Here is a 16,781-nt window from a genome sequence, read left to right as displayed (position 1 = left end):
CTGGCCAATCCACCTAAGCTGCACATCTATCGGGACTTGTGGGAGGAAACCGGAGCACCCGGAGGAAACCCACACAGACACGGGGAGAACGTGCAGATTCCACACAGACAGTGACCCGAGCATCGAACTCGGGACCCTGGCACTGTCAAGCAACAGTGCTAACCACTGTGCTACCGTGCTGCCCATTGGCTTGGAGGTAGAATCAGAGGTCCTTGGTGAGCATGTGAAGAGTTGATCTTACGCATTTTTAAGAAGTGTGTTGTCTCTGTTTTATACATCCGGAGAGATTGCAGATATCTGTGCTGGAAGCTCACAGCCAGGAAGAGAGGATTTTCTATCAGTCCACTAGAGTTAATGGGTGTGTTCATACCAATCACAATCATGGAAAGTGCTGCCATTGAACCCTTGCTCCTGTTCTTTACACCCAGAAAAAAATTGAAACTTTGTGCCTACACACTGCTAAAGATTGTCATTATATATGCAAACCAGGCAGGATAACAGCTGGAAGTTTATTACTGCCTGTGGCACTTAAAGTTTAATAATGCCAAAAACTGCACATGGCGATACAGAAGCTAATGCTTAATGCCTGCCTCTGAAACAGCGCGGATCATGAGAAATGCCAAAGGTTTTTTTAAAAAAAAGTATATTAATTCAGCTCTCACAGATGGCTGAATCAAAAATGTAACCGCTAAATTCCCTGCTCAAACACATTCACAAGTAAACAAATACGGAAGAGGGTAGGGGATCGAAGCGCTTTACAGTTAACCTCACATCTTTTCAGCTGCACTAATAACAGTTCGTGACTGTAATTATGAAAATTCAGCAACTTAAATCTACAAGGAAGAGAAAGAACTAAAACAGGCCATTCATCCCAATCAGTCCACGCTGGCATTTATGTTCCACTTGAGTTCCTTCCTCGTTTAACTTTATCGGCATCATCCCTGTTCCCTTCTCCCTTATATGGCGATGGGAGCCGGTTAGCTCAGCTGGCTGGAATGCCAGTTCATAAGAACATAAGAACATAAGAACTAGGAGCAGGAGTAGGCCATCTGGCCCCTCGAGCCTGCTCCGCCATTCAATTAGATCATGGCTGATCTTTTGTGGACTCAGCTCCACTTTCCGGCCCGAACACCATAACCCTTAATCCCTTTATTCTTCAAAAAACTATCTATCTTTACCTTAAAAACATGTAATGAAGGAGCCTCAACTGCTTCACTGGGCAAGGAATTCCATAGATTCACAACCCTTTGGGTGAAGAAGTTCCTCCTAAACTCAGTCCTAAATCTACTTCCCCTTATTTTGAGGCTATGCCCCCTAGTTCTGCTGTCACCCGCCAGTCATGATGCGGAGCGAGGCCAATAGGGTGGGTTCAATCCCTGTACTGGCTGAGGTTATTCATGAAGGTCTCGCCCTCTCAACCTTGCCTGAAGTGTGGTGATCCTCAGGTTAAATCACCACCAGTAGCTCTCAAAGGAGACATGTTTTTTACATATGCCTACGTAGCTGCCCCATAAGGTTCCTCGACGACTCGCTACCAATTTGACTTGAACAAGTCGTTTCACACAATGATTGAACATTTTATGTTTCTATTGTTGAGAATCGATATGGACAATAAGGGAATAGTGTAGATGTAGTGTAGTGTAGATGGGCTTTAGAGTGGTTTTACAGGTCGGCGCAACATCGAGGGCCGAAGGGCCTGTACTGCGCTGTAATGTTCTATGTTCTATGAGTGGATCAGTGGTTAGGGAGATTCAGTAAATGTAGGACCTACCATGCCAGCATTGGTAACATTTGAAATCTGGTTTGATGACATTTAGACATTGAAAGATCTTCAGAGGTCGGGATCCAAATCAGGTCCCAGCACCCGCAGGTGATGCCTTTTTAAAAAATCATTCACGGGATGTGGGGGGTCAGCAGTTATTGCCCAGCCCCAAGGGTATTTAAGAGTCAAACACATTGCTGTGGATCTGGAGTCACATGTAGCCCAGACCAGGTAAGGACGGCAGATTTAATAATAATAACCACTTATTGTCATGAGTAGGCTTCAATGAAGATACTGTGAAAAGCCCCTAGTCGCCACATTCCAGCGCCTGTTCCGGGAGGCCGGTACGGGAATTGAACCGTGCTGCTGCCTTGTTCTGCATCACAAGTCAGCTGTTTAGCCCACTGTGCTAAACCAGCCCCTTTTCTTCCCTAAAGGACATTAGTGATCAGATGGTTGTTTACGAAAAAGGGGCTGGTTTAGTACAGGGCTAAATCGCTGGCTTTGAAAGCAGACCAAGGCAGGCCAGCAGCACGGTTCAATTCCCGTACCAGCCTACCCGAACAGGCGCCGGAATGTGGCGACTAGGGGCTTTTCACAGTAACTTCATTTGAAGCCTACTTGTGACAATAAGCGATTTTCATTTCATTTCATTTTTCAATGGTCGTCTTTTAGACTTTTAATTCCAGTTTATTATTGAATTCAAATTTGCCATGGCGGGTTTTGAACTCTGGTCCCCGGAGAATGACTCTGATTCTCTGGATTACTAGCCCAGCGACAATGCCACTTCGCCACTGCCTCCCCTGGCAGCTGGTCTCTGCCACCTTTTAAGAGGCAACCAACTCAGGGGAACCTCTGGTGATGCTATCGAAATTAAGGACATCCATCCATTTTCCCGATGGGAAGATCAGTAGAGGTGTCGTACCAACAGCCCAATCAGAGAGGCAGGCAAGAGGACACACTGGCTCCTCAACGAAAACACAGAACACTCCAGGGAACCTCGGTCCAGCTTTGGTGCAGGGTGAGGTGGGGTGGAGGGTGAAGTGGGGGGGGGGGGGGGGGGGGGAGGGGGGTGGCTATAGGAAGCATCCCTGGAGCATGAACCTGGGAGTCTGTTTTACTTGTTCAATGACGTGACCACCGCGCCACCATCTCCCCCTGAGTTGCTGACTAACCCGAGCAATCGGTTAGGCTACATCAGGACCAGACATGAGGTGGGAAAACCCCCCCAGTGATGGAGAGCTTCAGAAGCCATCAGTCCAACCTCACCTCTCAGGCTGCTCCACATGTGCCAAATAATTCATACACCTTTTTCTCAAAGATCTTACGAGGAAAGGCTCAGGGTCTTGAGGTTGTTTTCGTTAGAGAGGAGAGGTGACTTAATAGAGACATATAAGATAGTCAGAGGGTTAGATAGGGTGGACAGTGACAGTCTTTTTCCTCGGATGGTGATGACCAACACGAGGGGACATAGCTTTAAATTGAGGGGTGATAGATATAGGACAGATATCAGAGGCAGTTTCTTTACTCAGAGAGTAGTAGGGGTGTGGAACGCCCTGCCTGCAACAGTAGTAGACTCGCCAACTTTAAGGGCATTTAAGTGGTCACTGGATAGACATGTGGATGAAAATGGAATAGTGTAGGTCAGATAGGCTTCAGATGGTTTCACAGGTCGGCGCAACATTGAGGGCCGAAGGGCCCGTACTGCGCTGTAATGTTCTATGTTCTGTGTTCTATAGATTATTATCTGATTGAAATCGAGGGGTGGGGTTTTCTGCCCCTCCCTCACAGCACGTTAGCCAGAAGTGGAGGCAGCTGTGCAGTGGCCGGCAGTGGGGGTCAGTCCTGCTGATATCAAGGGCGTTTTGCATTGTTTTCCAGCCACGCCAGCAGGGAAGGCCCCTTGTGGGGGCTTCATGGGGATCGCTATGGGCACAACCGGAATATCCCGCCAGCGGGAATTCCCATGAAATTCAGCTCTGTGTGTCTAGCTTGCATTCAAATGAATCAATACAAACTATTGCCAACAAGTCCCTAGGGAATCCATTCAATGGATTTGCTGACCGGAATATTAGGACCGTGTTAACTGAACTCACCCTTCGGACCGACTAACAATGCTGAATTTAATGCTGGTTTTACTCTTCATTAAAGTGAATGAAGTGTTCGGCAGGCAGTGAGACTGGTGGCCCATTCAATCTTGTGGGTTTCCCGATGGGCAGATTATATTAGCCTCACCCCTATCACAGGTACCTCTTCAGAAGGCATTAATAATCAACTGCACATTGTGGAACTGAAGTTACAAGGAGGTCAAACTGGGAAAGGTGCTCTTTGTGATCTGCCTGTGTCCCTGTTTCTCTTTAAAGCAATAGGGTACTAGCCTTTAATAAAATTAGACTACCGCAGAGATCCGAAATGAAAACAGAAAGTGCTGGATAAACCCAGCAGGCCTGGAAGGCAGCATCTGTGGAGAGAGAAACATTTTGACTCCAACACGACTCTTCTTGGGAATTTCTTTAATGATTAAAAAAAAAAATTTAGACTACCCAATTATTTTTTCCCCCCAATTCAGGGGCAATGTAGCGTGGCCAATCGACCTATCCTGTACATCTCTGGGTTGTGGGGGTGAAACCCACGCAGACACGGGGAGATTGTGCAAACTCCACACAGACAGTGACCCAGGGCCGGGATCAAACCTGGGTCTTCAGCGCTGTAGGCAGCAGTGCTAACCACTGTGCCGGCCCTCCTTTAATGATTTTTGACGAGTGTTAGTTCACAAGTTATTAGATGTATTGAGTTAAATTTCCCAACGTGGCATGGTGGGGATTGAACTAACTCTGATTGTTCAGGACCCTGACCACTAAGGCTATTGCGACTTGATCAAGTAGAACCCAAAGTGAATGCGGATGACTTGCTCCAATAGAATTCCTTGTAATGTGATTGAAAGCAAAGAAATTTGGTTGACTAAAAATTCACACAAATGGACCGAGTAGGAAATGATTTGGTCCGCTGGAATTCTCTACACTTCGAGAGAATGGGGACTGATTTTCTTCACTGAAATTCTTTACGATGGGAGTTCCCGGCACTGTAGGTGCATCTACACCTCAGGGACTCCAGCGGTTCAAGAAGGCGGCTCACCACCACCTTCTCAAGCGCAATCAGGGATGGCCAATAAGTGTTGACCTAACCAGCGACGCCCATATCCGTGAATGAATTTTACAAAAGGGAAGTGATTTGTTCGGCTGGAATTCCCTACAATGGGAGTGAATGGAAAAGTGATTAGAACAGGAGTCACCATATTGCAGCTGATGTTCTGCACGTGACCCCCTCAAACCCTGGTCACCCAGACCCCAGTTCATAGCATCTTAACTCAGACTCATTTTCCCGAAGCACTGGTTTGTTGCGTTTGAACTCCATGGGCCTGGAGGTTGGGCGTGGCATTGTTTCCTCTTTGATGGGTAAATGCTAAGGCAGAACAGCAGCTAGCGCCAGCCACCTGAGACCCGTATAAATGAACAGGAACATGAAGCGGGCAGCACGGTAGCATGGTGGTTAGCATAAATGCTTCACAGCTCCAGGGTCCCAGGTTCGATTCCTGGCTGGGTCACTGTCTGTGCGGAGTCTGCACGTCCTCCCCGTGTGTGCGTGGGTTTCCTCCCACAGTCCAAAGATGTGCGGGTTAGGTGGATTGGCCATGCTAAATTGCCCGTAGTGTCCTAAAAAAAAAGTAAGGTTAAGGGGGAGGTTGTTGGGTTACGGGTATAGGGTGGATACGTGGGTTTGAGTAGGGTGATCATTGCTCGGCACAACATCGAGGGCCGAAGGGCCTGTTCTGTGCTGTACTGTTCTAAAAGTTTGTCTTCAGATGTAGTCCCCAAGGCTCCACAATGTGACGTTATATGACCCACGAAGAAAGAAAATCTTGAATGTCTGCACGTTGGGTTTCTGGATAATGGGAGTGTATGTCAAGTGGTTTAGAACATTAGAACTCAGTGCTTGGATCAGGAAGATTGGATGGACGACACTGATGATTAAAAAAAATATATAAGAGGTAATAATAGGGCACTCCCGTCTATTACAGTCACGTCTTATTGATGAATGGGTTAGACAAAGCAAACCATGCGTCCTGATTTTCCTGTGGTCTGTAATTTATGTCTTTGGCTGTTCAACCCTTTCCATTTTCTCATTTTGCTGCACAGAGCAATCAATAATCCGCGTTCAGCAGAATTCTTGTTGTCTTACAAAGTCTCCTCAACACACACGCAGGCCTCAAAATCAACATGCCAATGTACCAACACTTACTGCTTTGCGCTAGAACCTTTTGTGCCTTTACAGAGGCCCTAATCTATTTAACATAATAGGGTCAACACAGCTGCAGCTGGGAGTAATCTAATTGCGGGTCAGTCCCTAATCTATCCATTAAAATGGAGGGCAAAGAAAAATCCGCTTTTGAGTGTTGATATACATATCGTGCAGCACCAGGTTGGCACAGTGGCATGGTTCGCACTGCTGCCTCACAGCTGCAGGGACGGTTCAGTTCCGGCCTTGGGTGGCTGTTTGTGTGGCGTTTTCACGTTCTCCACGTGTGTGCGAGATTTTCCTCCGGGCGCTCCAGCTTCCTCCCACTGTCCGGTTATGTGGACTTGCCATGATAAATTGCTCCTTAATGGAGTTACAGGGATGGGGTGGGGAAGTGGGCCCAGGTCAGGTGCAGAACTGCACTGTCGAGGTTCTATGGTGCCATCATTTCAGGGCTGACAATTAGATCTGCTTATTGCTGAAAAGAGAGACAGGTTTGCCAAAGCTTTTTGGTCTACACCCATCAGGACAAACACAAGAACGGCAAGTTTCAAATGATGGCATCAATTTATAATAAAAGTCTTACAACACCAGGTTAAAGTCCAACAGGTTTGTTTCAAACACGAGCTTTCGGAGCGCAGCTGAGCTGCGCTCCAAAAGCTCATGTTTGAAACAAACCTGTTGGACTTTAACCTGGTGTTGTAAGACTTCTTACTGTGCTCACCCCAGTCCAACGCCGGCATCTCCACATCATGATCAATTTATAACGCAAGAGAAAAGGGTGTGGATTGATTGGCAAAGCAACTCTGATTGGCCGAGGTTTTACAATGGGGAAAGCAAAGGGGAACTATAGACTCCCCAAGCTCCCCGGTAATTCTAAAAAGGGGAAGTCTTGAACATATCCCTTTTGTTTGCAGAGGATGGGTCCACGTTAAATTGGTTGTTCGTGTTTAAATCTGAACACTTCATTGAAAGGTGAGGCCGGGCCTGCAGCAACCCCTAATCCTTCTGGTGGAGCCCGGAGATGCCCTGCTCCTCCCGGATGCACAGAAATGAAACTCTAAAACAAGATACTCGTCTTTTCATGGGCGGCTTTCAGTCACCCTTTGTATGACCGACGTAGAGCCGGAACAACTGAAAGGAACATGTACAGCACAGCTTTCACCTAGCTCTTGACCACTTTTGCCTCAGAACCTTAAAGCCAATGTCAGAGCCCCAGTTTCTGTGCTCGGGCCTCCTAATTCCTGCTTCAGACGGCTGTCCGGCACATTCTGATGTTCTTAGCTTCCAATCTAGCAGCCACAGCTTCTCTAGTGACCACCTGGAGTGAAAACATGGCGGACAAGATCTGTCGCATGCACGGATATGATGGGATGAATGGCCTCCTTCTCTGCTGTAGGATTCTATGAACCTTGATCATTCCACCAAGACAGTCAGCATGGCTTTGTCAGAGGGAGGTCATGCCTGAGAAATTTGATTGAATTTTCTGAGGGGGTGACCAGGTGATCACGCGCACTACGATTCCAACCGCTTTCATGAAAAAAAAAAATCTTACCATTCAGTTCCTTGCGTGGGATCATCCAGTAAAACCCGGATAATGTACAGAATACAGGTGAGTACCTTCAGGGAGAAGTTAAAGAGGCGTATTCTTAAACCTGCAATGAAAAAAAGGCCCAGTACCCTTGATTTAGGGTCATTTGCAACGAATGAATGAACAAACGAACGCACACAGTGTCAAGTCTGGCTCGGTTGATATCACTTTTGCCCCCCCCCCCCCCCCCCCCCGAGTCGGAAAGCTGTGGGTAATCTTAACTGGAGCACTGAGGGATTGCTGCAGGGTCACAAGGGGGGGGGAATTCCGGGTGAGATGTCTCACTTCTCAAAAAATGTTGAAAAGTTCAAAATATGCAATAAATACAATATTTGAAAAGAAAATCATGGCATGCATTTGTGAAATGATGTTTACCTGACTTAATAAATATCGTCTACTTGTAACCAGGGCCGGTTTTAAGCCTATTTGACCAATTTCATCAAATTGGGCCCCGCACCTTAAGGGGGCCCCGCGCCAGCGGCGACAGAGTTACCGTTTGAAGCCTTTTCTGTATTCTAAGAGGAACTATAGGGTAGTTTTTACTTTTGGGGAACGCACCGCATTACCGTCGACAAATCCTTCAGCCCTGCGCCGCCAAATCCTTCCGCCCGGGTAAGTAAGTTTCAAAATTTTAGTATATCAAGCATTTAATGTTTTTTTTTGGTTAAAGACGAGTATACTACACGAAATATAAACATACATAAATTTTTACTTTTGTAGAGTAGGGGCCCCGCCATCACTTTTCTAATTGGGCCCCCAATTCCTAGCACCGGCCCTGCTTGTAACATCTCCAGACTGGAAATCCACTAAACCAGAAACTCCCATCACCCAGAAACATTTTGAGCAGAGTCACATAGCATCATTTTAGTACACTACTTTGGCAGTGGTGAGCAATGGAAGATACAGTATTAGTAATAAGCAAAACAATTCTTATTATTGCTTTATCAAGGCGGCACGGTGGCGCAATGGTTAGCACTGCTGCCTCACGGCGCCCAAGACTTGGGTTCGATCCAGGCCCCGGGTCACTGTCCGTGTGAAGTTTGTGTGGGTAGGTGGATTGGCCACGCAAAATTGCCCCTCAATTGGAAAACTTAAAATTAATTACTGCTTTACCAACGTGTTGTGCCCCCCCAAGTAAATATTTATATCTGGTGTGTTTACCACTCCATACACTTGTGCTTAGGCATTCTAAGCCCATTCTATAAATCAGAAAATGCCGAAATCGAGAAATGACTTGGTCCCAAGCATTCCAAACAAGAGAGGCTCAAGTGGACAAGAAATCGGGCCGACGAGTTGCTGAGAGGCACTTCAGCCACTAGAGGGAGGTGTGTGCAAAGGTCTCAGGGAAAATCCAACTTCGACAACATCACCACCAGTTTCATTCCACCCACATCAGAACAAATGAACTGCGGCAGCTCGTCTCTTTGAGAGATTTTATTTCTTTTGAATTGATAAATGTATTGTTGTCCGGCGGTGCTACAGAATTCAAACCTCTCTAGGGAACCTTAACTTAATCCAGGCTGAATTCTGAGTGTGTAAAATCTCGACAAGCTGTGTAATTTTTGTGTAAAATCTCGCCCAGCTATGTAATTTCTGATGTCTTCTTGAAGCCTTGGCCTGCCGACAATTCTCTTTTCACACTTGTTTTGAGTAAATAAGTCGTATTGAAGGGAGGCGCCAATATTGGAGTTCAGCAAATTTGTATTCCTCAAAAATCCGGTAAACTTTAAAAAAGTTGATCCGCAATGACTTGCATTTGTATAGCACCCTTTTTGACACATTAAAATGTCTCACGGCACTTCGCAGGAGCATTGCTGAACAAAATTTAACGCCAAGCCACTTAAGCCGTTATTAGGATAAAAGCAAATTACTGCAAGCGCTGGAATCTGAAACAGGCACGGAAAATGCTGGACAATCTTTGAGAAAGAGACACCCTGACTCGAAACTTTAGCTCCCTTCTCTCTCTGTAGATGCTATCAGACCTACTGAGATTGTCCCGGATTTTCCATTGTTTGTGTAAGCAGATATTAGGTTGGATAACCAAAAGCTTGGTGGAAGAGATAGGTCTAAAGAAGGGGTGTAAAGGAAAATAGAGATCTTGAAGGGGAAATTGTCCCAATTTCTGGAAGGATCGAGAACAGAAGGGCAGAGACTTGGTCAAAAAGAAGCAACGGCGACATGAGGAAAAACAGTTTTCTACACAGCGAGTAGTTAGGGCTTGGAATGCACCGTCTGTGAGTCCGGTGGACCAAGGTTCAATCGCGACTTTCAAGAGGAAATTGGATTGTTATCTGAAAAAGAATGTGCAGGGAGAACGATATTTGGTTGGACTACTGCTACATGGAGCCAGCACAGACCAGACAGGCCGAGTGGCCTCCTTCTGGTAACTGAGAAATTCCACAGCTTAGGGTCTCAGTAGCTCAATACTCAACCTACATGGCCACGTGGTGAACCTTGGCCATGTCCTCAGGGGGGAGGACTTGAACCCCGAGCCTTCGGCCCAGGGACTATACCCATGGCGCCGCCACAAGACCCCTGCTCTGCATTCAGAAGATACTTTAATACAACAGTCACATGTGCAAGATTTAAAAGCGTGATATTAGGCTGCCATCCATCAGCTGACACAGGTAGAACAACACAGTGGCTATGTTACTGGACAAATAATCCAGAACTCCGGACTAAGATTGCAGAGATGTCAGTTCAAATGCCACCAGGGCAGCTTTGAGCGTGCTTAATTAAATAAATCCGAAATTAAAAACCCTTCGGTGTCACTAATGGTGACCATGAAACGACTGGGGCTGTGGTAAAAATTCAACTGGGTGCAGAAATGTCCTTCTGGGAAGAAGATCGGCTGCCCCTTGGGGAACCCCTGGCATACATGCGACTCAAGACCCCAAACAATATGGTTGGCTCTTAACCACCTCTGAAAGTGGCCGGGGGGGGGGTGGGGGGGGGGGGGGGGGGAGCTATAATTTACACGTATTGCGCAGATTACAAAGACAGTTCACCACCGCCTTCTCAATTAGGGAAGGGCGATACGTGCTGACCTTGCCAGCAACACCCACACCTTGGGAATAAATCAATCAAAAAGTATCTCATGAAATGTCACTTGTAACGAGAAGCCCTGGCTGCGCTTTACCTTTTTTTTTAAAAACAAGCTGGTTTCAGTAATTCTTCTTTGCAATGTTAATTTCAGGCTGTCACGTACAGTGTCACATCATGTCCAACCTTTATCTCATTTTAATAATAACACCAGTAAACTGAGTGAGTGGGTTGGGACTACGAGTTAAAAATTAGCATTTCCCACAGGAATTCGTCATTTTCTACCCGGCGTCTCTTCCTCGCTCCCAAATTCGGTTGACTTCCCTCGTCTCTTTTACCTGGCAAGTTCAGCATTGTTATGTTGTGATTTTTCTGTCGTGGATGTGACAGAATTCTTCCAGGGTCTGACAATGTAGCACGGCACATGTAAATACAGGTTCCCTCTTGCCACTGAGACGGGCGTAACGCGCCAGCAGAGCTAGAGCATTGGAAAATTCCACATTGACTTAAGGCGTCGCAAATTATTTCAATTTATAGAAGTTAACAAAGCTCATAGCGGCTGATTAGCGTTGCAACGCTTAATGCTATCTGGGATTTTACTGTGTGCAAAGTGGCTGTGGCGTTTTTCAGACACTCCACCAAAATATTTAATCGTATGCCAAGTCCTTCAAGATGTTTCAGAGGGATGTGTTCAGACACTACATAAATGCAAGTGCTGCTTTATTAATTCGCGTTTGACTGATCTGTCCCTTACACGATAGCTTTTTCTTTTACACAAGTGTCAAGCAGTGAAGTCGGAGACCAATCCCTGCCTCAATCCTGGCCATTTCACTTACTTGATCTTTGGTTTTTAATGAAGAAGAGTTTGAGTCGCTCCTTGAAGGTGTTCTCATTCACGTAGAACTCTACCTGCACCCTGCAGAAACAGAAAGGAAATCTTGTAACATAAATGACGGTCAAGATTGCGGATTTTCAGCTTCATCTTATTATTTGTCGTTCTCACACACACCACCAGCCAAATGTGTTCAGTCTGACATTCAGTCTGAGCAATAGTAATGGGTTAAATCAAAAGACATCTCAAGATCAATTCACACACACACTCACACTCACATACAGACAGACACTCACACACACTTTCACACAATCACACACACATACAGACAGACACACTCACACTCACATACAGACAGACACTCACACAGACACACTCACACTCACATACAGCCAGACACTCACACACACTCTCACACTCACACACACATACAGACACACACACTCACACTCGCATACAGACAGACACTCACACACACTCTCACACAATCACACACACATACAGACAGACACTCACACAGACACACTCACATACAGACAGACACTCACACACTCACACTCACATACAGACAGGCACTCACACACACTCTCACACAATCACACACACATACAGACAGACACTCACACAGACACGCTCACACTCACACACTCACACTCACACTCACATACAGACAGGCACTCACACACACACTCACAATCACACACACACATACAGACAGGCACTCACACAGACATGCTCACAGACATACACGCACACACGCAGATACTCACACTCACATACAGACAGGCACTCACACAGACACGCTCATAGAAACACACACTCACACACACAGGCACACACCCACACACACAATCACACACTCACATACAGACAGGCACTCACACAGACACACACATAGACACACTCACACACAGACAGGCACACACACACAGACACACTCACACACACACTCACATACAGACAGGCACTCACACACACACACAAATACACTCACATACAGACAGGCACTCACACAGACACGCACACACACACAGATACACACACACAGACACACACACACAGGCACACTCACACAGACACACTCACAATCACACACTCACAATCACACACTCACAATCACACACACACAGACACACACACACACACACTCACATACAGACAGGCACTCACACCAACACGCTCACACTCACACATATACTCGCACTCACTCACACACACAGATACACTCATATACAGACAGACACACTCACTCACACAGGCACACTCATATACAGACAGACATACATGCAGACATTCACACAGACATGCTCACACTCACACAGGCACATGCACGCACGCACACACAGACACACTCACAAACAGACAGATACTCACAGAGGCACACACACACACACAGACACACACAGATATTCACACACACTCATACAGACACTTACACAGACACTCACTCAGACACACACATACAGCTACTCACAGTCACGCACTCACACACACACAGACACACTCACATATAGACACACACTGACACAGACACCCTCACACACACAGACACACACAGATATTCACACACACTCATACAGACACTTACACAGACACTCACTCAGACACACATACAGATACTCACAGTCACGCACTCACACATACACACACAGACGCACTCACATATAGACACACACTCACACAGACACCCTCACACACACAGACACACGCACATACTCACACAGACACAAACGCAGACACACACACAGAAGCAAACACAGACACTCACACATCCGCAGACACACACAGCCACAGACATATATACACACATACTCAAAGACACACACGTCACACTCACAGACACACACATAGACATGCGTACAAAAACACAGACACACACATAGACACACAGGTCACACTCACACAGGCACACACTCATACAGACACAAAGATATACATACACACACACACTCACTGACATACATACACACACAGACACACAATCAGAGACATACACACAAAAGGGATTAAATTCCCTTCAGTTGGTACAAACAGTGGGTGGCAGTGTTGAGACTGAGGTATTCAACATACCGCCCAGTGCTGTCCAACCATTTTCCCCAATGCTTTCCATTCAGCAGTCCAGCTGTGCGGCTGAATCTGTCGGCAGTTGCATGAATCCATTATTGTAATCTTGCTGGAAATGGGGCCTTAAGTGCAACTCAAAACATAATGTATGCAGCAGGTTGAATTAAGAAAGTGAGCATCTATAATGTGGGCACCGCACAATGTTTACCAGTAAAACAATGCAATCCTAGAGTATGGCAAGACACGTATGTACTCCAACATTCCATCTCACCGCTAACATGATCATGGATGACTTCCGCTTGTGACCGTGGAGTGATTGGCCACATAAAGGGCTGTTCCTGTTCAAAGTCACAGAAAAGGGCTCTTTTTACCCAGATCTGGGTGGAATTTTGACGAAAAGGCGTAGGTGAATGTTAGAGGAATAGTTTACCCCTGGAATGGTATGTCCTCTTACCACCGGACCCGGCAGAAAACAGTGAGAGGTTTGGCTGGAAAGTTGAAACAGTCTTGTGCTTCACAGACAGTCTCTTCCAGCATGCAGGCGAGGGAGGGGCAAGCTGTGTAAGGCCCCAGGTATAGGAACTGATGACTTTTAATAGGAGGAATTCCATAAACAGAGGAAAGAAACGCACGAGGATCATGCAAAGGCCATTGCAGAAGCTGTGGCACCCCTGAAGAGTACTTTGGAGCGGATGGAGAGGTGTTTGGAGGTGCAGGGGTCACAGATTCGAGACATTGAAGGAGTGATCTCGGACCACAGCAATCGTGTGGTGGCTCTGGAAGCAGAGGTGGGGCAGCACGGTAGCATTGTGGATAGCACAATCGCTTCACAGCTCCAGGGTCTCAGGTTCGGTTCCTGGCTTGGGTCACTGTCTGTGCGGAGTCTGCACATCCTCCCCATGTGTGCGTGGGTTTCCTCCGGGTGCTCCGGTTTCCTCCCACAGTCCAAAGATGTGCAGGTTAGGTGGATTGGCCATGATAAATTGCCCTTAGTGTGTCCAAAATTGCCCTTAGTGTTGGGTGGGGTTACCGGGTTATGGGAATAGGGTGGAGGTGTTAACCTTGGGTAGGGTGCTCTTTCCAGGAGCCGGTGCAGACTCGATGGGCCGAATGGCCTCCTTCTGCACTGTAAATTCTATGAAAAAAAAAATTCTATGAAATAAGTGCAACTTGGGGCCGGGGTGGGGGGGGTGGTTCGGTCTCTGTACCTTGGGGTCATTCGGTGAATCCATTGGGTCAACACAGGGGCTGACTGTGAGGTGGGTGGGACTATTTTCCTTTATTCATTTAACGGAATGTGAGAGCCAGCGCAAACAGCAGTGGTGACAGCGAGCATCCCTGTCTCATACCCCTGTGCAAGTCTAAGCTTCGTGAGCTCATATCATTCGTCCTCACCCTCGCTCTTGGCGCCACATACAGCAACCGCACCCATGCCACAAATCTCGACCCAAACCCAAAACTTCGAACAAGTACCGCCACTCCACCCGATCAAATGCTTTCTCCGCGTCCATGGACACCACCATCTCCGGTACCAGAGCTCTCGACGGATTCATCACCACATTCAACAGCCGTCTTATATTACTCGCGAACTGCCTGCCCTTCATGAAGCCTGTTTGATCTTCTGCAATCATGGCCAATCCACCTAACCTGCACATCTTTGGACTGTGGGAGGAAACCGGAGCACCCGGAGGAAACCCACGCAGACACGGGGAGGACGTGCAGACTCCACACAGACAGTGACCCAAGCCGGAATCGAACCTGGGACCCTGGACCTGTAAAGCGATTGTGCTATCCACAATGCTACCGTGCATTCTATTCCATGCCCCCTCTGTAATCGACACCCTGGAGGGTGATGGCGGCCTGAGAGTTCACGTCCGATAACCTCTTTAAAGGCGAGGGCTCCAGGTTCTCGATTTATTCACAGCTATTGTAAATCCCGGCAGCGTGCCGTCACGCCGGTGCCAATCAACATTCAGCAAGGAGACAAGTCCGGGCTAATTATACGGTGATGTATTTGAATGAGTTACACCACGGGCGAGGGGAGTGAAAATCGCGTTTTCCGATTTTCGCTGGATTTTGTGCCCTGTCGCTGTTCTCGCTGATGGCTAAGGTGGGCCACAAATCGTGCCCCCCCCACCCCAACTCCACCCCCTCAATCGTGGGATTTTCCAGCCCTTTCTGCCGGTGTCATCTTCCCGCCCAAGGCAAGCCCCCGAGGTGGGTTCCCCGGACGAGCCAAGTAAAATAACGCCTTCGATATCTTCCAGTCTCGCCGGGGGCCAATGGCAAGCCACCTCAGCCAACCGAAAACACGCGGCAGGAGGCTGGAAACCCCGCCCAGCGGCGACACGAGGGACCCAGTGAATTACGATCTGGAGTACATTGCCTGGGAGAACAGGGGATGCAGATAATCTTCAAAAGGGAATTGGATAAGAGCTTGAAGATGATCAAATCTGCCGCCTACACGGGGGCAGAGCTGATTGGATAGCTCCTTTGAGGAAGAAGAGGCGAGATGGGCTGATTGGCTGCATCAGTCTCTGACTCTGTCCACGATCAGTGAGGTCAGATCACGTTCTTCCGATTGCAAACGAGAGAAAATCAATGACAATAGCGACACCAATGTCAAGAAAGATCTTCATGCGGTTAACCGCCTGGCAAGGCAAAAGACCACTGGGAGGAAGGGGGGGGGGGGGGGTCAAACGCTGTGAGCAGGCGAGGGTATAAGGTAACGCCTTGGGGGAATCAAAGTTACTGACGCTGTCGGCATTGATTAAGTTGCTGCCTCAGACTTTCTGCACACATTGGGCTACACTAGCCTTCCTTGATTTCACACCAGTTCCCCCAGTTTCCACCGAGTGCATTGCCCTGCCAATCACAGGGCAATGGTTCGATGCAGCTCTGCGGTACAGCAATGCAATCCAGCAGCAATCACTTGGAAAACTTTAATTGTCGTTCAAAGTGCTGGCAACCTGCATTTCAACTAAATTGATTGATACAGCAATGGGCCTCTATAAAGATGTCCACAGAGATCGAGTTACTTCAGATTGATTTGCTGCAGTCAGTACATGGAATGTAACAAATTCATCTTGAATCTACGTGATTATGCCAAGTGGAACTCTCGAGGAAGGGCAAGAGCAAGGGCAATCCGTGGGTTCATTGCAATTGATAGAAAGAAAAATATTCCTTTTTTTTCA

General features: G+C 47.3%; 1 protein-coding gene across 9 annotated transcripts in view; it reads right to left on the bottom strand.

Moving 5' to 3' along the window:
- si:dkey-21e5.1 (potassium channel subfamily T member 1) overlaps positions 1-16,781 on the bottom strand; it is a 401,511-nt gene that overhangs the window by 169,038 nt on the left and 215,692 nt on the right. For all 9 annotated transcript variants that reach the window (XR_005458485.1, XM_038781761.1, XM_038781755.1 and 6 more), the window contains 2 exons: positions 11,528-11,607; positions 7,614-7,713 (listed from right to left, as the gene is read on the bottom strand). Coding sequence is in view for 8 of the 9 variants with exons in the window: in XM_038781761.1 (XP_038637689.1) it covers positions 7,614-7,713; positions 11,528-11,607 (180 nt within the window). In the remaining variant the exon portion in view is untranslated. The remainder of the gene's footprint in view (positions 1-7,613; positions 7,714-11,527; positions 11,608-16,781) is intronic.

This window comes from Scyliorhinus canicula, chromosome 21, assembly GCF_902713615.1.
Source record: "Scyliorhinus canicula chromosome 21, sScyCan1.1, whole genome shotgun sequence".
Lineage (NCBI taxonomy): Eukaryota > Metazoa > Chordata > Chondrichthyes > Carcharhiniformes > Scyliorhinidae > Scyliorhinus > Scyliorhinus canicula.
Note: the sequence above shows the minus strand (reverse complement) of the source record. Positions and strands in the feature narration are given on the sequence as shown.